This window comes from Centruroides sculpturatus, unplaced genomic scaffold (assembly GCF_000671375.1).
Source record: "Centruroides sculpturatus isolate CEXI.00-Female unplaced genomic scaffold, Cexi_2.0 scaffold137, whole genome shotgun sequence".
In the NCBI taxonomy this organism is placed as follows: Eukaryota; Metazoa; Arthropoda; class Arachnida; order Scorpiones; family Buthidae; genus Centruroides; species Centruroides sculpturatus.
The window spans coordinates 468,205-490,531 of record NW_019384453.1 but is presented as its reverse complement, the minus strand read 5'-3'; the positions used below and the strand labels follow the sequence as shown (position 1 = coordinate 490,531).

The following is a 22,327-nucleotide window of genomic DNA, read 5'->3' as shown; positions in this document are numbered from 1 at the left end:
GTAAATAGTCTATATCCAGGAATGCAGGAATACAACCAAGAACAATATACTATTTGAAAGATCATTATTAAAATCTTTTTGATTGTGACTTAGTTCTCAGATGTCTGAAAATGGCAACAAAGTCTTAGAATGCATTCTGTATGTATAAGTTTGCAAAGACAAATTGATGTAGCAGTTCAGTGTAAATTCAGAGACAATTTGGTAAGAATTTTACCAACCAACAAGAGTTACTGGAAATGTTAAAATGAGAATTGTCTGTGTACTGCAAAACACCTATTAAAACCTGGCCTGTAGGTGCCATGAACCAGATATAATCCCAAGCGATTTACTTTTTTTTTGGCCATGTTAAAGATGTCTTTATATTACCATTACAATGAAGTTTTCCAAAATTATGACCTTATTTTTTTTATTTTTATTTTATTTTTTGCTACTTTTCACACTTTTTTGCCATTAATCATTTCTTGTTGGCTTGTTTACCTTTAGTTTATTACTTCAACAAACTCATGACTTTTAAGACTATTGTCACATCTTGAGAGTACTGAATGTAATAAGAGACAAAATTTAGTCTAACCATCTTCATCTTGTGATTTCAACAAAATGAAAAGCATTGTATCAATTTATTGCAGACTGTTTTTAATTGAATGTTCTTTCTAAGGAATTATCGTTTTTAATTATTTTATTTATTATTCATTAATAAATCTTATAAATGTTACAAAAGTATAAAATTTATTAAGTTTGTCCCTTTGTAAATTTTCTGAATTTTATAAAAATAATAACAGGAAAAATTAATCTGAAATTAACACTCTTGTTACACAATTAAAATTATTACAAATTATTAAAATGGAAATTGAAAAATAAAAAACTCTACAGTTTGAATTAAAATTATTTATAATAATTTACACTTTTGTTTTGATTTTTTATACTATTTCATTAACACCTACCCTCAAACTGATCTTAAGGAAGTAAAGAGATTTCAGGCCCTAAGCAAAACTCATGATCTTAACCACTAAAGAAATAATTATTTATTTATTATAGTTATCCAAAAAACATGAAAATTATTATATTACAACTACAGTAAAATCTGTTCAAAACAGAATCTGAATAAAATGGAAACTTACTTAAACAGGAAAAATTCTTCAGAATGGAGCAATTTTCTGTTAAAAACTGCAAAACTGGAAAAAATATTCGGTACCATGCAATTCTGGTTTATGCAGGTTTTACTGTATATAATGGTTTGTTCTTTAACCATTTAAAGAAATAAAAGTTAACGAATTGATTGATTAATCCTAGGCAATTGTAAATGTGTAGTTTGCCTAGGCTTAACTATAGTCCCCATTTTTAAGAAAAAATTTGAACACATATATGGTATAGAAAAATTGCCAGGTTAAAAAATTTATTTTGCCAAATCATCAGATGGTGATTAGAACAGAAGAAACACTCATTGTTCAGTCATTTTAGTTGTAGGTTGAATGGAGAATTCCAGATGATACCTATTACTCTTGCTGGGAAATGTTCAAGAGTGACGAAATGGAAGCAAGTGTGACAATAAGAATGGAAAGTGGCTCAATTTCAAATAAAACATTTTATTGCCACTTTTGTAATGCTCCATTTTTGCATAATGTAAAAGAATGTGATTAACCTCACAACCTCTGAGAATTGCTCAGCCATCAATACAAATGATATCTATACTCTACATTGACTTTGGTCTGAGATGGATTAGCACCTTAACATTTGGAAGATCTCACATTGAACATTTGTAGTGCATTAAAAGCTTACTGCTATGACTTTACTAACAATATATTGTTTTTGGCCTTACTCCTAATTGTTGCATATGTTACTGTGAATGACCAATATCTGCAAATGTCAACATTCTCCAGTGAATATCAGCATTCACACAGTCATTTCATGTATGTACGAAATATTTGCTAAATATCATTATTTCTCACTTACACCAGCAAATGTTGACATTCATGCACTGATGGTGAATGTTGAATAAAAACATTTTATTATGTTGAGACAAAAATGCAACTTTTTAATATGTCAAAATAGGAGAAAGCTTAAATAACAGCACATGTAAATAAACTATTGAACCTAAAACAAACAGTACATTCTAAATCGTTAAAGAAAATAATACAATAATAAACTTACACATAAATTATGTGATTAACATTATACAATCTTATTTATTGCAACAACTTAAACTATTATGGCACTTTGAATTGCACAAGAGTCCCTTGCTTTTACAACTGCATTTAGTCATTAGAGATTTGCATTTAGTGCAAATCTCATCTATGGAAAGTAACTTTTCTTTACAAATTATGAACTGATTATGGGTATAAAGCTGCTTGAGAGTACCATTTTTATTTTCTAATTTATAAAAGTTAGAGTCTTCTATTCCAGCAACAACTGTCAACACATTTTGGGCATCTGTACGACCATGGTCGACATCAGGGACTTGTATTCGTACGGTATCACCAATTTGAGCAGGAGAAAATTTTCTTTTTGAGTTTTGTAACATTTTCGTTGCTTGCCGTAGAAGGTTCTCTTTTGCGGCCACTTTTTTATAGAAATAACTTCATGTTGTTCAGTCAGGGCTTGATATGAAGACATGGTAAGTTTCAGCTCCTGTTCAATATTTTCCTTTGGAATATGGTATTCGTTATGGCCACTGCTCAAATTTTCTTCAAAAGTATTAACAATTTCTTCAACCTCCACCAAAGCTTATGTGCTGTCGACATACACAGGTGATTGTTCGAATGTGTAATAATATAACCAAATATTTGGTCTTTCACTGACATATTTTGTATGTGTCGACATTCTCTAATTTTGGTCTTTTACAGTAACACATACTTCAAAAATAAAATCAGGACTAGTCATGAATATATATATCATATCATGTTACATATACTAGAGCAGTGATTCCCAATTTATTTTTATCACAGAAACCTTTTCACCTTAATAACAAATGTTGGAACCCTGCAGATATCAATATTAGGTAGCTACTTTACACCAAAATGAAATTGAAATTTTAAATTTACATTATTTTTGTGCAGTGGTGACAGAACATTTTGCTTTTAATATATATGTGAATATATACACAGATTTAATGATTGTATTTTTATTTATATACTTATCTGTGATATAATGAATTTCAATAAAAATAGTATGACAAATAATGTGTATTTCTAATGGAACATGTAAATGATCAAAAGTGTTAACATTTAAATAAAAAAGTAATAATTGCCCATAGAATAAATTTTAATGTGTTTTAATGATTCCTTTTTAAGTCTTTAAATAAAAATAAAGCTAATGTTTCCTGGTAACAAATAGCAGTTTAATCATATTACAGTGGTGCCTCGTATAACGTACTTAATCCGTTCCAGGTGCATGTCCATTAAGTGAAACGTCCGTTATACGAAACGCATTTTCCCATAGAAATACATGTTAAAACATATAATTCGTTCCACAGCATAAAATAACCGTACTATACCATAAAAAAATGAAAATGGAGCAGTCACCAATTATGCCGGGTAGTCAGATGTTGTGAGGAGGAGGTGGAGGAACACTTTCTTTACACATTCATACAGATACAGACTTTGTACACATTTCAGCAGTTCTTTTTTTATTGTTTTTTAATTGGAGTCAGATTCAGGAGAGGCTACCGAAGCTTGCAGGGTCATCTCCTCTTGTTCCATCCTTTCTTTTTGCCTGCTGGCTTCTTGAAAAACATGTCCAAGGTGGTCTGTTTCTCTCTCTTCTTCAACACCTGTCGGAAATGACGGGCAAGGGTGTCATTGATCCTGTTGGCCTCAGCTCTGGATAATGAGTGTAACTCCTTAACTTCTCCCCATTTGACAAGGAAGTTTTGTCAACTTTCACTCCTTCTGATGATGTCTTACTTTGTTTCAATTGAAATTACCTTTCTGTTTTTTTAGAAGCCATGATTTGCACAACACTTGAATAAATGTAAATACTCTGCACTGAGGTGATGTATGTAATAAACAAGGGAGCAAGTTGAATCCCAACGGGAGCTCTGTACTTCAGATATAATAATAATATATTATAAAAATAGCAGATTGTCATTGGCAACGGCAAAAGAGTGGAAACATCATTCGCACTTGTTCACAGAAAGACCGTTGTTCACCTCACATAACTGCCGAACGGAAAGTTCGTTGTTCGCAACCAGTCCGTTGCTCGAGTCACGTAACGGCCAAACAGAAAGTCCATTGTTCGCAGCATCCGTTATTCGAGGTGTACGTTAGACGAGGCACCACTGTAATATCATATTTTGACATCCCTGAATTACACCATAAACTCAGTTATAGTGATGAACACATGATGTACTAATTCCTTGTGTGGACCATATAAAAATTTATAAGATGTCAAAACAGAACTGCATACTTAGTAACATTAGCTATAAGCTGAAGCTTAATAAACTAATATTTGTCATTCATATTTTTTATTTTTAATATAAAATTTAACACATTTATAAAGTTTTTTTTAACCTTGCCTTATAATTTATTGTTTTATAATTAATACAAAGCTATTGACTAATTTCATAATTTTGTTAGAATTAATTTAATTTAAAGTTTTTCTTTATTTAGGTTGGCTAGATCTAAACAGTTGTTAAATGTGATTAATCAACATTTCGGAACATTAGCCTTCTGTCGGAGATGGTTGGATAGACTTGGACAAACCAAATACTTAATGGCTTTGAAAGATCTTTGTGACAAAGGTATTGTTGACTCTTATCCTCCACTCAGTGATATTAAAGGCTCCTACACAGCACAATTTGAACATACCATACTCTTGCGTCCTACTTGCAAAGAGGTTGTAAGCAGAGGAGAAGATTATTAATTAGGTAGCCTTTTATCTATTATAATTAATTGCAATTAAGAATTTGCTTTGCTTCCATCACAGTGATATTTGTTAAAAATGATTATTTTCATGCTTTATATTTTGCTTTGCTATTAATTTCTGTTTATCTTTTTTAAAAGATAAGAGAATATACTTGTCTTTTTTATTTTGCAATAAGTTCTTAAATAAATGAGAGAAATAAAAAAATAATAATTATATATACATTATATTCTGTATAAGATTAAAATTTTATCAAAATTGTTTTATTAAATATAAAATGTTTGCTCATATTTGTAACGAATGAACTGAATTCCAACTATTGTGTGTCCAGAATTGTAGTTTGCTTAAAATTATGCATTTCAATTGTAGTAATTAAATCAATTAGATAAGTGATTGCTTAAATGATAAGCAGATATGCTAGTTGCAGAATTCTTAAAATCAGTTTTTTTTTTTTTCTTGAGAAAAATATTAGAATAAACTGAACTCTCCAAGAGCATAAGTTTAAAATTCTGGACATTAGATAGTTTGAAATAAAAAAATTAAAAAGATGGCCAATTTGATTGTAATTAATTATGATTGAACTGATTACGTGAAGTGCCACTTTTTTAATTAAATTATGGATGTGCCGTTAAGATGATGACGATTCTTACCGGTCTCATATTTTGGATGCAAATGTACAATAATTGCTTTTCAATTGTCAAAATATCTGTTTGTTCATATTTGGCAGATTTATTTGCCAAAATTTGCGCCATTTGTTTGGGACTGGTTAATAAAATTGTTCAATAAAAAATTTGTATTTGTTTTTATTTTAAAATTTTTTATAATTAGATTCATTATAGTAATGAATATGTTACTGTGAAAGATCGATATCTGGCAAATGTTGATATTCTCTGGTGAATGTTAGCATTCACATAGTCATTTGGTGTATGTATGAAATATTTGCTAAATATCATTATTTCTCACTTACACCAGGAAATATCAACATTCAGCATGCACTGATGGTGAATGTTGAATAAAAATATTTTTATTATGTTAAGACAAAATGTAATTTTTTAATATATGATATATGTCAAAATATGAGAAATGATGTGATACTGTTTATGTCAAAATAAGATAAGCAACAGCACACACAAATAAACTGTTGAACCTAAAACGAACAGTACATTCTAAATCATTAAAGAAAATAATACAATAATAAACTTACACATAAATTATGTGATTAACATTATACAATCTTATTTATTGCAACAACTTAAACTGTTATGGCACTTTGAATTGCACAAGAGTCCCTTGCTTTTACAACTGCATTTAGTCATGGAACACTTCTTTTTGCAATTACAGCATGTATAGCCTTGCCCTCAACTTCTTGAATTAGTTGCAGCTGCTTCTCTCAGTGACATTTCTTAAGAAGAAATCTCATCTATGGAAAGTAACTTTTCTTTACAAATTACGAACTGATTATGGGTATAAAGCTACTTGAGGGTACCATTTTTGTTTTCTAATGTATAAAAGTTAGTGTCTTCTATTCCAGCAACAACTGTCAACACATTTTGGGCATCTGTTACGACCATGGTTGACATCAGGGACTTGTATTCATACGGTATCACTAATTTGAGCAGGAGGAAATTTTCTTTTTGAGTTTTGCAACATTTTCATTGGTGCAGTAGAATATTCTTTTTCACAACCACTCATTTTATAGAAGTAAACTCATGTTGTTCAGTCAGGGCTTGATATGAAGATGTTAGTTTCAGCTCCTGTTCAATATTTTCCTTTGGAATATAGTTTTCGGTATGGTCACTGCTCAAAGTTTCTTCAAAAGTATTAGCAATTTCTTCAAGCTGTTCTTCAGTTTCAATGTTTGTGATCTGCTTGTCAGGCAAAGATAATGATGCTATGCCTCTTTTTGGTTTAATGCCAAACAGGACTTCACAAGGACTTTGGTGTATTCCTTCATGTTATGTTGTGTTCTTGGCAAATTGAACAAAGGGCAAACCATCTGACCATTTATTTATATCATTATCATTCATCCATGCAGTTAACATATTCCGTATATCCTGATTGGCCCTTTCAACTGAGACTTGTGTTTGACTATTACGAGGCTTTCTGTGAACTATCTGAACATTTTTTCACCTAGCGCATAGTTTGGATATGACTCGATTACTGAATTTCTACCATTATCTGAATGCAATATAGCTGTGGAATCAAATGTTAAAAATATTTGAAGGAGGTGATATGGTACTTCTTCAGCTGTCTTAGTTTTTAATGATCATAACCAGACAAACTTCATTAAATGGTCTTGATATACCATTATGAACTTGTAATTGCCATACCTGCGTAACTGCAGGTCTATCAGATCAACTCGGCATTTAACTCCAAACTGACCATTGATTTCACAATACTTTTCTTAGGTACACTGTTTGATTTGACATTGTTTACATAAATTTAAATACATTACAACTTCATATATGTGAGAGCCAAACTTAGTGGAATTATTTTGTTTAAATATATTTTTTATTGAGAGANTGGTGCAGTAGAATATTCTTTTTCACAACCACTCATTTTATAGAAGTAAACTCATGTTGTTCAGTCAGGGCTTGATATGAAGATGTTAGTTTCAGCTCCTGTTCAATATTTTCCTTTGGAATATGGTTTTCGGTATGGTCACTGCTCAAAGTTTCTTCAAAAGTATTAGCAATTTCTTCAAGCTGTTCTTCAGTTTCAATGTTTGTGATCTGCTTGTCAGGCAAAGATAATGATGCTATGCCTCTTTTTGGTTTAATGCCAAACAGGACTTCACAAGGACTTTGGTGTATTCCTTCATGTTATGTTGTGTTCTTGGCAAATTGAACAAAGGGCAAACCATCTGACCATTTATTTATATCATTATCATTCATCCATGCAGTTAACATATTCCGTATATCCTGATTGGCCCTTTCAACTGAGACTTGTGTTTGACTATTACGAGGCTTTCTGTGAACTATCTGAACATTTTTTCACCTAGCTCATAGTTTGGATATGACTCGATTACTGAATTTCTACCATTATCTGAATGCAATATAGCTGTGGAATCAAATGTTAAAAATATTTGAAGGAGGTGATATGGTACTTCTTCAGCTGTCTTAGTTTTTAATGATCATAACCGGACAAACTTCATTAAATGGTCTTGATATACCATTATGAACTTGTAATTGCCATACCTGCGTAACTGCAGGTCTATCAGATCAACTCGGCATTTAATTCCAAACTGACCATTGATTTCACAATACTTTTCTTAGGTACACTGTTTGATTTGACATTGTTTACATAAATTTAAATACATTACAACTTCATATATGTGAGAGCCAAACTTAGTGGAATTATTTTGTTTAAATATATTTTTTATTGAGAGAAAAAATTAGAGAGATAAAACAAAAACCAACATTTTTAAAGATATTGAAACTGTTTTCCTGCGGACTTATTTCCTGGTTGAAGATGATACATTGAGTGTGTCATCCGGAATCTGCCACAAAATTCAACTATTGGATGGTGATGATGAAAATTCCTAAAAAGGCCATGGGAAAAACCCAATGCAGACCCCTGATAAAAAGGAAGGGGCCGATGAGTCGGACGGAGTTCTTGAGTGTTTAGTGAACTGTGTGTGTGTTGGTAGCCACTAGTCATTCGCCGCCGCCCTAACGATTCCACTCGTCACCACTCCAAAGACCTTGGTGCCATTTCAAGATTTCCTACATGTACAAACCTCCAATCATTCTGTGAATTCTACAGGTATTTATCTTTCCGCAAAATTAATGTAAACTCTCTCTCTCTCGTTATTAGTCGTAGTAGTTATGTAATATGTAAACTTCGGATTAGCTTTGACTAATAATCTATCAGATATAATCTGTAAATAGTCTATATCAAATAATATATGGGTATTTTTGTTTTATATGAAATTTTGTGGAGTTTATTTTCCTCTGGTTCTCTCCTTCCACCTCCATCCTGGATACTTAAAGTCCACACATGCGACCATTTGAAATAACGAGATAAGCGGCCAATCTGGGTTCTGTGTCTGTCCAGTGGTGTCATTTTGACAAGGCATGAAAGAGGTGCTGACCCCGCAGTCACATATGTAATATTTTTGTATTTAAGTTGCAATTCTTTAAGCATACGTGTTCTTCCTCCATGGCCTACTCTTGTGTGAGTTTTGAATAATATACTGAACAATTCATTATTGGTAACATAATACTGTATATTCATTTTTTCTGGTTTAATGGCACAATTAACTTCTCTTCTTCATTAATTTTTAAAATGTCAAAACTTTTAATTGTCTGTAATCCAAAAGGTGTACTGCACTTAGTTTTAGCATGTAACTTTTCAAAAAAAAAAAAATCACAATTTACTGCAGTGGCCATTCAATATAAATTGGGGTATCGGATAAAAAAACAAAAATTAAGCAAACATTGCATGCACCAGCAAACCTTGCATAAGACTGACAAACAGCAGAGAGTATGAGAGTATAACAAATAGATGCCATGTGACCTCAATTGCGGCAGAGGATTTAGTGTGAAAGAACAAAGGATTTGGCATTTTTGTCACTTCTCTCTAGCTGTGTCTTATCAGCTTGTTTTGACCTCCATCAGAGCTTATTTGTGCTTGTCGACATACACCAGTGATGGTTCAAATATATAATAATATAACGAAATATTCAGTCTTTCATCAATGTATTTGGTATGTGTCAACATTCACTGCAGAATATTAACATTCTCTAATTTTGGTCTTTCATGGTAACAAGTATGTATTATCCAGTTAACATTTATCATGTTTCTCCTAAGCTTTTGAAATTAAAGTATCAAATACTTTACATTTAAATGATTTTTTCCAAGAATGTAGTAATCATTATGTAAATTTGAGATTGTAAAAATGAGTCACTCTTTATTTTTAGAATTTTAACTAAAAAATATCTATTATTCTAAATAATATATATTATTTAGAATCCTAACTAAAATATCTATAAATATTGCCTACATTTTTATGGCAAAATTAATGTTTATAGCAAATTTGATTGTCTGCATTATTAATAAAATATGCTTAAATATGTAATGTTACATGATCTAAAAAATAACATATATACTAATACTAAAAATTCTTTATTGATGATAAAATGTACTTCTTAATGGAACTAATAATTAAACCGACAAAATATAACAGTCAGCTTTATTATCTATCATCAATATAATTGATTAGACAAAAATAAAGTGAAACAAAAGCCAATGATATTCAACAATTTATAATTGTTGAATATTTTTATAATACAATAAAAACATTAGTATGTGTAAATTTTATGAAATCTTCATGGAATGTGTCTTTAATTCATACATCATCTTCAGGTTGATCATAGTAGAATAATTAAAACTTTAACATTTCCAATGTTTAAAAATATAAGTAAGTTTATAATTAAATTAACTCATATTTAATTAATAAAAATATTAAAATATCATAAATAAACACTAGTAATTTTTACAATAATATAAAATGATTGTGGGGTTTAAAAATTTTTACAATTTGCAATATTTTAAAAATAATAATTTTAAATTTATATCTGGAGAAACAAAAAGTCTGAGAATGACTAATAAAGATTTGTTTTGGGATTGATTATGATCTATAACTGAATATCAATTGAAAAATTTTGCTAATGAATATTTTATCAATAATGAAATTTTTTTTTAATTTTAAACATATATTAATTTATTTCAAAGTGTAATTTTTTGTAAATTATAAAATAATGATTTTTTAAAATTTTAACTAGTACTAATTAAAAGTAGTAATTTATGTTTACACACCAGAGTTTTGCATTTGGTTTTTTTAAGTAAGGAATAGTTGATTTTGTGCCACTTGTTTTTAACTATGCTGTTTGCATGATTAAATAGTTCATGACATAATTCTTCCTTCGCCAATATTTTATAACAACTAATCTGTTATCTTCTTTCATTGCAATTTGGTAGATTTTTGGCTGTATATATAAAAAATTGGGAGAGTTTAAAATGAATGAAACTGAAATGAAGAAAGTGGTTTACTTCATTGGTAGCAGTACGGTTCTATTTTCTAGTGGTTTCGTAATTGTTCCTGTTTTACTGCTATTGTCCTTACGGGAATGAATGAGAATTATGTTTCGAATCCACGTTTCATTTTTTCTGTCGTGTTTGCTTCTTGATGGAGAGTGAAAAATTGAGTCAGTACAGTAGAGTCCCGAAAACTCGGCCTAATGTGGACCGAAGGGTGGCCGAGTTTGTGAAAATGCCGGGTTATCGGGAATGGCGTTAAAAATAATAAGTACGAGTGTGGAGTCCTCAGAAAATACTGTACTATACTTGTATACTTGTCCTCAGAAAATACTGTACTATACTTGTATGTATTGTTTGCTTGAGAATACAACAAAGAATAAACTGCCCAAATATCCTTAAACAAAGGAAAAGTACGTACTTTATGAAGGCATAGAGCCACTACTACATGAAAATGAAAATTAATGAATACACAGTGTACAGTTACCTGATAAGACAGACCTCAGAAAAATACTTTATGAAACACAAATCTGTCTATAATGAAAATGAACTAGGGGTTTTTTTCGCCCTGCCAGTATGTGGCCGAGTTATCCGGATTGCCGGGTTATCGAGTGCCGAGTTTTCGGGACTCTACTGTATATCAATTTGAGATACGAGAAGTGAAAATAAAATTTTCATTATTTACTTGATGTATCAGATCAATTAAATGGCAACATAGTAGTAACTGCCACTAAATCGCTGTACCACGTTTGAACAGTTGTATTGTTAGTTCTGGTAGTCAAATTTAGTATTTTTTTATTGCTGTTGCCGATTATTCAGTAGATATGATTGCTTCGAATTGGCGAATTTTTTAAAAATAATTTTGTATGTTTAATTAAATGTAAAATTATATGAAATAATGAACATACCAATACAGAATGAAAATTTGAAATCTTAATAGTCGCTATCTACTCGTAGTTTTGCTTTTTCTTCATTATTGCATTTAAAATTTGAAATATTTTAAGTTATGGCAATTTTCTTTCATAAACATTGTTCATTTTACTGTAATTTATTGTTTTACAAGAAATTACTTTGTTTAAATTTTTAATTGAAAAACTACATATGAATTACAAAGTAATTGAAAAAATAATAATAAACTAATTGTATTATATTTATCATTTTGTTTCAAAGAATGCCAAGATTATTAGATAAAAGTGATAAGTCTTTATTTTATGTTTAATCAGATTAGCTTGTATCTGTCAAATGAATTATGTATTAACCAATTAAAACCCTCCATAGGTCGCGTCAAAAAACGAACGAGAATATCGGGGATTCCCGAAGAAAAATACCTAAGATCAACACAGTACTTGGGGCCTCCTAATTCAAATTTGCTTGGGACTCGCGAAGTTATAATGCGCCACTGGCAACGTCCCAATGTTTCGCGTTATTAATCATTAAGTTTACACCACAAATCCAGGCTTCGATTCAAATGATTATTTTTAGAATTATACCCATCTAAAGAATTTCCGAATAACATCGTTAAGTCACACTAATTGGTCAAAACATGGAAGCGAGATCTCAACATTCTTATCTTACAAGTTAGAATGGGGATGACGAAACTATGAGTCCGCATTAGCATAATTAGAGAGGTTGCGGCTGACGTTCCAAACGCCATTGTCAAACTTCTAGGCTTACAGGAAGGCGACGCTGAACGTCCGACGTACACGTTTTCGCGTTAAAAACGACAGCCGCAACCTCTATATTATCTTTAATTTAAAAATCATTACTCGAAATTTAAAACTGATACGCATAAATATTTATAAAAGAAGGAATATGTTCATATTCTAACTTAAAGTACAGTATAATATGCTGAGTATTCATATTATAGATTCTGGTTTCAGGGTGATAATTAAGATAATGAACATTTTATTTTCAATTTAACGATAAGTGATATAAAGATCGTTTTACATAAATAAAACACACAAAGTATATTTTAATAATAATTAGAAAATACGAATTAAAAGAAATACAGTAGAGCGTCGATTACTCGAATCAATTGGGAACGGGTTGTTCGGAAAATCGATTTCGGATAACCAATTGTGTGCGAAAAAATATATTAACGTATCCCATGTTGAAATTTTTCTCCGTTCCGTGTCGCTTTGCGTTGAATTTTCGTCGATGTTAAGCCTAACGAAGACTATCGTTAAAAATTATTTTTTTATTTTGAACAAACAAAATAAATATATTGAAAAATATAAAAACAATAAAAAATTATACTTCATAAACTTCATCAAAAACGTAAAATATTTGAGTAGCCCAAGAGATAGCCAAAGATTGCAGCGCCACAGCACGCGAAAATTTAAATTTGCGGACTGGAATTCTTTCGGATAATCGACGCTCTACTATATTGATAATAGCATGTTTCTTCGAAATTTAGATCATCGGTGCACCTCACGTATACTATGCGCCATTGTGTTGGCTCATAGAATTTCTATCGAATACATAATTTCGTGTGGTATACGCATTTTATAATAAGTTTACTCGAAATAATTTGCTTCCGAAATTATCTACTTTGAAACGCAACCGTAATGTTCTGTATTAAGATTAATACGTGATTTAGGTTTGTACTTGAAATGTTAAAATGTGCTCTCATTCATAAGGACTCTGGATGAGATTGCTGTAGTTCGGAAAATTATACAGAATCTATACACTAATACTGTTAAACTTACGCATGAAATCTCTGATGTGAAAGGATCGCCAGTAAGTGCAAGTAGCATCAAGAGAATATAATTCCCATGGATTTCATGGCAGTGTACCATAGAAAAAAAGCCAACAATAAGTAAAAGATTCGTCAAAAGCGTTTGTTATTTGCAAGAAGATTTAAAGACGATCTTCAGAATATGGAGAAAATGTATTATTTACTAGATAAATATAAATTTGAGGTATTTGCTTCTCAAAACATTCAAAAGTTTCGTGAACTACAAATTCTGAACTTCATTCAGCTGAAGAATCTAGTATTTACTGTAAAGTACTGTATGGTGGAGGTTTCCGAATGGTTTATGGATGAATGGCAGCTTCAAGTGTAGGAGAACGTGCTTTTGTAGACTCTCGAACGGGTCGCTTTGGCTATTTAAACATATTGAAAGCAAATTTAAACAAAAGCATAACGAAATTAGGCCTGCAAAACTCCTGGGTTTTTCATCAAGACAACGATCCAAAATATACAGCCGAAACTGTGAAGCAATGGCTTCTCTACCATACACCAAAACAATTACCAGAGTTAATTCTGGATCAAACAGTTATGAGGAAAAATGAAGGATAAATTAGGAAATGAAACTTACACGCAAATACTCGCTTCAGAAAGTATTGAGAGAGGTGTGGAATTCTATTGCAGTTACAGATACAAAAAAACTAGTTTATTGTATGCCAATAAGACTAAAAGCTGTCGTAAAAGATCAAGATAGACCCACAAAATATTAATTGTTGGGAAATTAACAAAAAAATTGACAAACTTTGTCAATTTTTTTGTTAATTTCAAGTGTATAAGACTTTTGACTTCATTTTTCCCGTTCAGAAAGAAAAAATTTTAAAATATTTAGTTTATAATTTTGTAAAATATTTGAACATAGATAATTTTTAAATAATAATTTCTATAAGGTAATTATTTCATTTCTGATATATTTATGCACCATGACTTAATCCTTCAGAATTAAAGGTGTATATTCACTTTTGACTTTGTATAATGTTTTAGTTAGCGTTATGATTTAAAGAACGTATGACAAAATAACATAGTAATGAACATAATTGCAAATATTAATAATGTTAAAATATAATTATTTAATAGACTACTTTAAACTATTAATGATGTGATATGAGAAAATTATGAGATGCTATAAATGAACTTATTATCAATAATATTGTAGATGACTTAATTTCACAGCTAGCAGAGCACCAAGCTTGTAACCAGGTGGACATTGTTAAATTATATACATAGGACGCTTGAATTCCACATTTTCTATGATTTTCGAGCCATCGAACCACACACTTTTTCTGACGATCTAAAGGTTCACAGATTTCGTCATCGATCTGAAGTCTCAGCATTTGTTTCCAAATTGTATCCCAGTGAAAACTCTCTTCCTCACAATTCTTTACATACTCGATATTCCGAATGCACATTGCATAAGTTAATACAGCTAAAAAATATATGGAATAAAAGTTTGAATGTTATATTTATTTAAACACTTTATTAAAAATGTTATTCAAAATTCAAATTTAATTAAAACCTAAATATGAATTCAGGATACAGATAATCTCCGAGTTATGACGACATAAAAATAATGGGATATGGTTCTTACTATGAAGCCTGATCAAAATATCGTTTGCTTATGTATATTATAACCAATTACTGTGCGTACGACTCATAAGACAACACAATGCGTGTTCAAATGAATCAAAAAATTTACCGAGGGGATTACTGAAACCTTTAATTTTATTATTAATTAATGAAAAAATAAATTTATATTTAATTTATCTGACTTCGGCATTTCACTATAGTTCAGTTCATCATAACTTTGGACTATTGTCAAAGCTAGCAGCTTTTTAACACATTCATTATTATAATATATAATAATAACTTTATAAGGATAATTAATTAAGGGTATAACATGTTACGCCTATCTTCAGACTATATTTTGTCGTGAATTATTAGTGTTCAGTGTCCACAGCTTTCACAATGGTCCAAAGTAAAGGTGAACTTTACTATAGTACTTTACACGAAAGTCCTTTCCACAGTTTTATCTAGGTTCCTCGGAGAGAATTTGGTTTAAATAGGGGTGATGGAGAGTACAGCGGTCTTTTACAAGAGAAAATTTCAAGTTGATTTTTAAACAGTATAACATTGGTTCCCTAAAACTCTAAACACACTACTGCAAATTTTATATAAAATTTATATGAATTGGTTGTTAATGGTTTATATATTAATACTTTACTTTAGTACCCTGCGTGAAATTTGTAAATTTTTTAAGTAAGATATTTGTACTGTACATTATGTAATTGAAACTTTTATTTCAAGTACATTAGTTTTGTATATAAGTTTCTGCTAAGCTGAGTGCTGCTTATACACTAAATTTATGATTTTATGAATGCATCATTGAACTGCTTTGGAGGATAAAACGCCCTTCCGAAAGTGCCTTAGATAAAACAATGTTTCCCATATCTGGGTGCACTATAGTCAGCTACAGCAGAACCGAAAACCGTCAAAATCATCAAAGATTTTAAATGAAAAATATCACTTGCAAAAATATTTAATTGTTTGGAATCCATAATTAATTTTAAATTAGAAGCGGCCAAACTGAACAACTTTTAATATTATTATTAAGCTTAGCTAAATTAAATGTCAAGTTGTGAAACATGACTTGAGGACGAAAAGCAATAGAAAATCACACTGGCTTTGAGGAGGCAAAGTGCGTTTCCTGTTTAATGTCTCCCCTGTCGCTGTTTGTGGTATTTCCGTTTTGATTCTTGATTGCGGTAATTGTAAGACGTGGTTAATTAAAAGCATTGATTTCTTTAGATCGGTTTTAATCGATTTTTCGGATTGATTAACCATAATTTTAGTCGTAAAATTAATGTCAAAACTTCAAAAATTCAACTTGGTCATTTTATTAATACAATAATTAAAAGTGCATATAACACATTACCTATTATAAAAAGGGTATCTGTAAAATTAAACAATATAAAGATTCTCTTAAAGGGACCGCTGTATTCGCACAAACTATAGGAGTTAATCAATGTATTTTCAACTAGTAAAAATTTAATTACAACTGTAATGACTGCAATTTTAGAATATAAATTAAACTCGAGTAGATTATTTAATAATAGTTTTTTGAAATATTTCAATAATCTAAAAAATTGTATATTTTATTAACTCAGATTTTACATTAGAAAATTCTAGTTATCATTATTTGAAGAATGATTTTCATATACTTTAAAGATTTACAGATATTAAATTGGAAAGAATTTGAGACTTGTCAACTGTAAATAGCTTTTTGTTAACAGTTAATTACAATTTGTATAGCAAATTTCGGGTTTCATTGATCCACAGTTCGTGTCGCTTCATGGCGCACTTGTTTTTAATTCTTATCGCCATGTGGGCACTAAGAGGATCTTTTTCAAGTTCAGATGAGTTCATTCAGGCTCGCAATGGGGGCGGGTAGAGAGGGACTGGGTCCGACTGAGGAAATGAAGTTTCACGATAGTCCAAAGTTAAGGTGAATTTATAAAGAATAAAATTAGTTAAAAATAAAAAAATACTTGGATAATGGATTTTATCGAGAAATATCATCGACGTTTTCGTTGACTAATTACTCCACTTTCCACATACAAATGTTAGTCTCTATTTACAGAGTTTCGATTTTACAAGGAACCAATCAACCGAGTAAATGAAGGGTTGGGTGGATATTTCCTTCTCCGTTAATTTCTACAAAAAGTCTTTCATGTCTTCACAATAATTGTGTTAGGAGACACGACTTTGAAAAATTTGCTTTTTACTATTTATTGTTTCAATATCTTATTTCTTTTTTTTATTAAATTTTCGATTGTTTTTGCGATTACAATAAAATCAATACGAAATTGAAATTATTGACAACATATAATATTGGTTGTAGTCTAATAGGACTACAACCAATATTCTTGGTAATAGAATACAACCACCAATTCTTGGTGTCTAGTTTGCTGATCTTTACATACATTAATCGAGAGGAATTTTTTTCTTTTTGCTGTAAAAATATCATCTATTTGGGCCTCTAAATGAATCAGGGCTTCAGCATATAATGGAAACCCTATATCCAATTTAACGATCGGATATAAGATTGAGTCCATTTCTTACAATCATTTGACATTTGTTTTCATAGAACGAATTAAATTTGTTAACCAGCGGCGTCATTATATTAAAAAAATATAAAGTAAATTATTTTCCTAATTTTTAAACGTTTTCAATAGCAGATTGCAATTTTACATACCGTAAAAGCATATATAAATTAATTTACCTTTCAGTCCATCTTTAGAATTTGCACAAAGAAGATTATAAAGAGCCAAGAGACTCCTCATCATTCTGTCGAATCTGTAAATGTGCCAATAAGTGTTACATTCTTCGGCAACCTCGGACAAACAGGTTTGCAAGGAATCAATTTTTCTAAAATAATACAAAATTATTCAAACTTTTTTCTTCGTTAGTTGAATAAAATAATCAATTATATAACTTACTGGCATATGGAACTTAAATCTGGGCCTTCCATCAAAACTTGACCACCTCTGGATTCCTTAGAACTCTGGATCTGCGCTTTTAATATGGCTTCGACCGAAGGATAATCTCTCTCTAAATAAATATTAAGGCATACGTGCAGTCTCTGAGAATCGGATGTGCAACATTTCGAAAACTTTAATAAAATTCCTACAGAAAAGAGAAAATATATATACAAAATTTTTATCTATAGAAAAAAAAATATTAACAATATCTCTATGCAAAAATTCGTAATTACCGGGAGATCGTATGATCGGATTGTTACAAGATATTGCATTTGTTTACTTAAGTTGAATTTTTTTCTTCAGAATTTAAATACATTTTTGAAGTGGTTTCAAAACACACACTTTCATCGTGACTTAAAATAATCACTTTAAAAACCATAAATAAACTGCAACTGATAAAATCTTTAAATGGACACGATAGAAAATAGCAGTCAAATTTCATCCAGGCAAGCACTATACGAGTAATCCGATTCTTCCTTTAAAAACTTCTTTACGTAATTTAAGAGTCATTCATTTTTAATTACGAGATTTACAAGGCAGTGGTGTGTTTCTAATTCTAAGAAGATCGATTAAACTTCTAAGTTTTGAGAAGCTGACTATTTGATTAACCATAACATCAATCACGAAAGATAAGTTTTCTTTCATTTACTCCACATAAATTAATTCTCCAAAGACATAAAAAAAATTTCTATTATTATTTTAGTATCTTTATGAAATAAAATACAAATAAATATTTCTTAAATTAAAATATACGTAATTATTATTTTACTATTATTTATCACAACATTTTTATCAAATGACTACAATTCGTTATTTTAAAAAAAATTGCTGTTGAAAAGGTTAAGATGGCAAAACCTCTTAAGTAAAAAAAAGTTTAAAAAATATTTTAGTAGCGTATGTTATCCATATGAGTTACATTCCGATTTAGTTTTTTCGCTGGTAACGATTTATTTTTTAATTTAAAAATGTTTCAAATAAAAAAAAATATGATAACGTTTTTGTATTTCTTTTTATCTTACGATGAGGTTTTGTACTAAAATATAATTCGATCATTTTAATTCGCCAATCAGTTTTTGATTTATTTATACCGGTTGATCGAATACCGAATGATACGACAGATGTGAATCTATAGATAATGAATTAGGGGGAAATAGACCCAACCTTTTTTCCATAGCAGTGGGTGAGGTTATCTTTCTACACAGTCAAAACATTGTAAAATGTTTTTTCTCGTTAAGGAAGATTACAGGCGATCTCTGGTAAGAATAATTTATAAAATAAACATTAAAATAAATATATTTTGAACAGTCGTTTGTTCGTGTTAATACGAAAATATAAATGAATATTACGAATAACTAAAACGAGTTTCTTTTTTAGAATTTACAGAAATTTTAAAGAAAAAAGAAAGTTATTTTAATTCAAAGTGGAATTTTTAATTATTCAATGTTACTAAATATAGAATTTTCGATAATGCTTAGAATCCGGTTTATGTTCTCTCCTAATTTTGCAGGAGGGATTAACGCGAATTAAAAAATCGGCGTTGCAAAAAAAGAAACGAATAAAATAATAACAGGTTTAGCAAGAATCATTGCCAAGTTTCGATAACGAGTCTAAAATAAATCACGAGCTTAGTTTCGTTACCGAATAAAAATATACATAACCTTGCGAGCATCCGCTTTCGGTATCAACATCGAGTTTATAAAAAGTGAAAAGTAACTTACCGTTTAGAAGAATAAAAATATAAAAACAATTAAGATGGGCCATGATTATAGGGAATGTGAAGATCCATCAATAATTATCGAACTAGCAGAATGTTCTATATTCCCCGGAAAATTCATGTTAGAAATACGACGCCCCTTCCGTCCGAATCCTTTCTTCCTGTGGATGGCGTTTCCTTCTACCCGGCATGTTGAATTACTAAAGACCTTATCCATTCACACCCACACGCTAATTGCCGACATTCGTTGAGGTTTTTTTCGTCTTCTTTTTTCTAAATGTTACGAATTTAAACGAGATACTCGGAGTGAAAGTTACGTGACTAACGGCCAATCTGAGATATTGTTTACGATTGTTTACATTAAATAACTAAATATATTTAGAAAATAAATGTTGACTCGTGACGCATTTCCATCGATCGTCGTAGAAGGTGATTTGACATAAAGCAGAAACCGATAGTTCGGTATGTTGTAGTTATCTCTCTAAAGTCTTGGATGGTCCTCGTTAATCTTCCGAAAGGAATCCGCTGTTCGTGGTGATAAATCTATGTTGATGGACAGTTATGGAAAATTAATCTGATATAGAGTAAACATAATTCAGTTTTACGGGTTAATTCGAGAATTATCCTGATAAAATAAAGTGGGAATAAGTACTCGGTTGTCTCGTTGTGGGCCTTTCGAAACCCGTAATGGGAATAAGGAAAACAGCGTGAGTCAATAATTAATTATTACTTGTTCTACTTTTCAATTTACATTTTATGGATAGTTTGTATCGCATCAAATCCTATAGATTCTGTCTATAATTAATTTTTTTTAATTAAAAAAAAAATAGAATTAAATAGTAGTAGGCCTATAAGTCTGTTTTAGTTTGTTATAATTGTATATGTTACCGCTAAAGCTCGAAATCCGTTAATGTATACATTACCTAGCTAATCTGCAGATTAACTAGGGTGATCCGTTAAAGCTGCGAAAATTGTTCAATTTCTCAAATTACCTAGGTAATTTGCAGAGTATCTAGGTAATCTGCACATTAACGGCTTCCGTATCGTTAAAGTTCAAAAGTTTGTTTCTTTCACTTCCTTTCCCCACTCCTTCTTTTTACGTAGATAAATTTAAATCCTAGAATGCAAGCAAGCACCGAATTGGTGAGTAAAATCAAGAAAAGATTCTTCGCAAACCTCTTTAGCGAAGATTTAAAATATAATACGTAGTGTTTTAATAACAAACCAAAGTATGATTCCATAATTGAAGATGTAAAGCAAATAAAAGTTTCCAAGAAGAAAGAATCATCTCGAGATTATCAAATAATTCAAAGGTGTGATGTGTTGACTGTACGAGGCTGTGAAAAACTCATTGAGCCGTTGTCAGATGCGCGAGAAAGGTTTGAAAAAGTTTGTCCATGCCGGAGAATTGTTTGACATTCGATAAAAACTGAAGAAGACCTTGAAAAATTAGAAGATTCACAAGAGACTGTGATTATGAGATCACAGTCAAATCTTACTCAAGAGGACATTCCGTTATCCCCCGCTTCTACAGAATCACCTATAGAAATACAAGAATTTACCGATAGTAATCTTAAACTGCCTTCTATACCGTTGATTGATGATGCAGTCACGAAGAATATTCAGTTACCCTGCACCTCCAAGGAATCGCCTCTGCAAGTTGAAGAAGTCATCACTGAGTTACTCTCAACTTCAGCAGAATCGCCATCACAGTTTCGTACGGAGCCTGTAAAGAGCACTATACAAGACATAGTCTGTATTGTTTGCTCAAAAGCAGCATCAAGTGCTCACAAGTGTAAATCGTGTAATATGTTTGTTCACGCAGTTTGTGGTGAAGTAGATCCTAAAGAGGAAGGGTATGGTAAGAATGTATTGTGCATCATCTGTAAAAAGAATATGGATCAGAAAATACAGCGTGATGAAGCCAAGAAATGTTTAGAAAAGCAAGCAAAGAAAATGTTAGCAGTTTCTAATGCAAAGCACCCAAACGTCGATGAAGGTTTCGCTGTGAGAATTAAAGTACCCGAAGAAGACAGAGCAAAAACTGATGCACGTTCAATTTTAGCTGTGGTTCTTAGTAAAACAGAGGATGGCTTTTATAAACTTGATACTAAAACAGGTATTTTAAAACAATTGTATGCAAAATCTGAATTCGGTGTTTGCAAAGAGAGATTTTTAACCAAAGAAGATGGATGTCCCTGCTGTAGAAATATCTTTACGTCAAACGGCAATAAAACAATTCCTTGGTACTAGGCAGGGTTTCAGAAAATGTGACTGCAAATCTAAATGTACCACAAATAGGCGTGCTTGTCGCAAAAACCAATTGCTACGTAATTTAGTGTCACCAATCTTTAGATTGCACTAATAAGTAAGTACAATTTTATCAAATGTTTTGCAAATTCATTTCCCTAATTGTAGTAATATTTTAAACAGT

The 22,327-nt window shown here is 30.7% G+C and overlaps 2 protein-coding genes across 2 annotated transcripts in view; one reads left to right on the top strand and one right to left on the bottom strand.

Annotated features, from left to right (window-relative positions):
- Window positions 1-5,647, top strand: part of LOC111620613 (methionine aminopeptidase 2-like) — an 81,014-nt gene extending 75,367 nt beyond the window's left edge. Inside the window, exon 15 of the mRNA XM_023362579.1 lies at window positions 4,605-5,647. Within this exon, the coding sequence (XP_023218347.1) occupies window positions 4,605-4,857 (253 nt within the window). The 3' untranslated portion in view covers window positions 4,858-5,647. The remainder of the gene's footprint in view (window positions 1-4,604) is intronic.
- Window positions 5,648-13,161: 7,514 nt separating this feature from the next.
- Window positions 13,162-20,390, bottom strand: LOC111620598. The gene is made up of 4 exons (XM_023362558.1): window positions 19,898-20,390; window positions 18,138-18,324; window positions 17,921-18,066; window positions 13,162-15,067 (listed from the first exon to the last, which is right to left on the bottom strand). The coding sequence occupies exons 1-4, from the start codon at window positions 19,938-19,940 to the stop codon at window positions 14,733-14,735; spliced, it is 711 nt and encodes a 236-aa protein (XP_023218326.1). The 5' UTR covers window positions 19,941-20,390; the 3' UTR covers window positions 13,162-14,732.
- Between the last annotated feature and the right edge of the window lie 1,937 nt (window positions 20,391-22,327).

What these genes read in the sequence shown, in the direction of transcription:
- LOC111620598 (XM_023362558.1), bottom strand. Translation starts at nt 19,940, where the DNA reads ATGGCCCATCTTAATTGTTTTTATATTTTTATTCTTCTAAACG. An exon ending in TATTTTTATTCTTCTAAACG is followed by an intron (nt 18,325 to 19,897) that starts GTAAGTTACTTT and finishes TCTTTTCTGTAG; the next exon opens with GAATTTTATTAAAGTTTTCG. An exon ending in TTCTAAAGATGGACTGAAAG is followed by an intron (nt 15,068 to 17,920) that starts GTAAATTAATTT and finishes TATATTTTTTAG; the next exon opens with CTGTATTAACTTATGCAATG.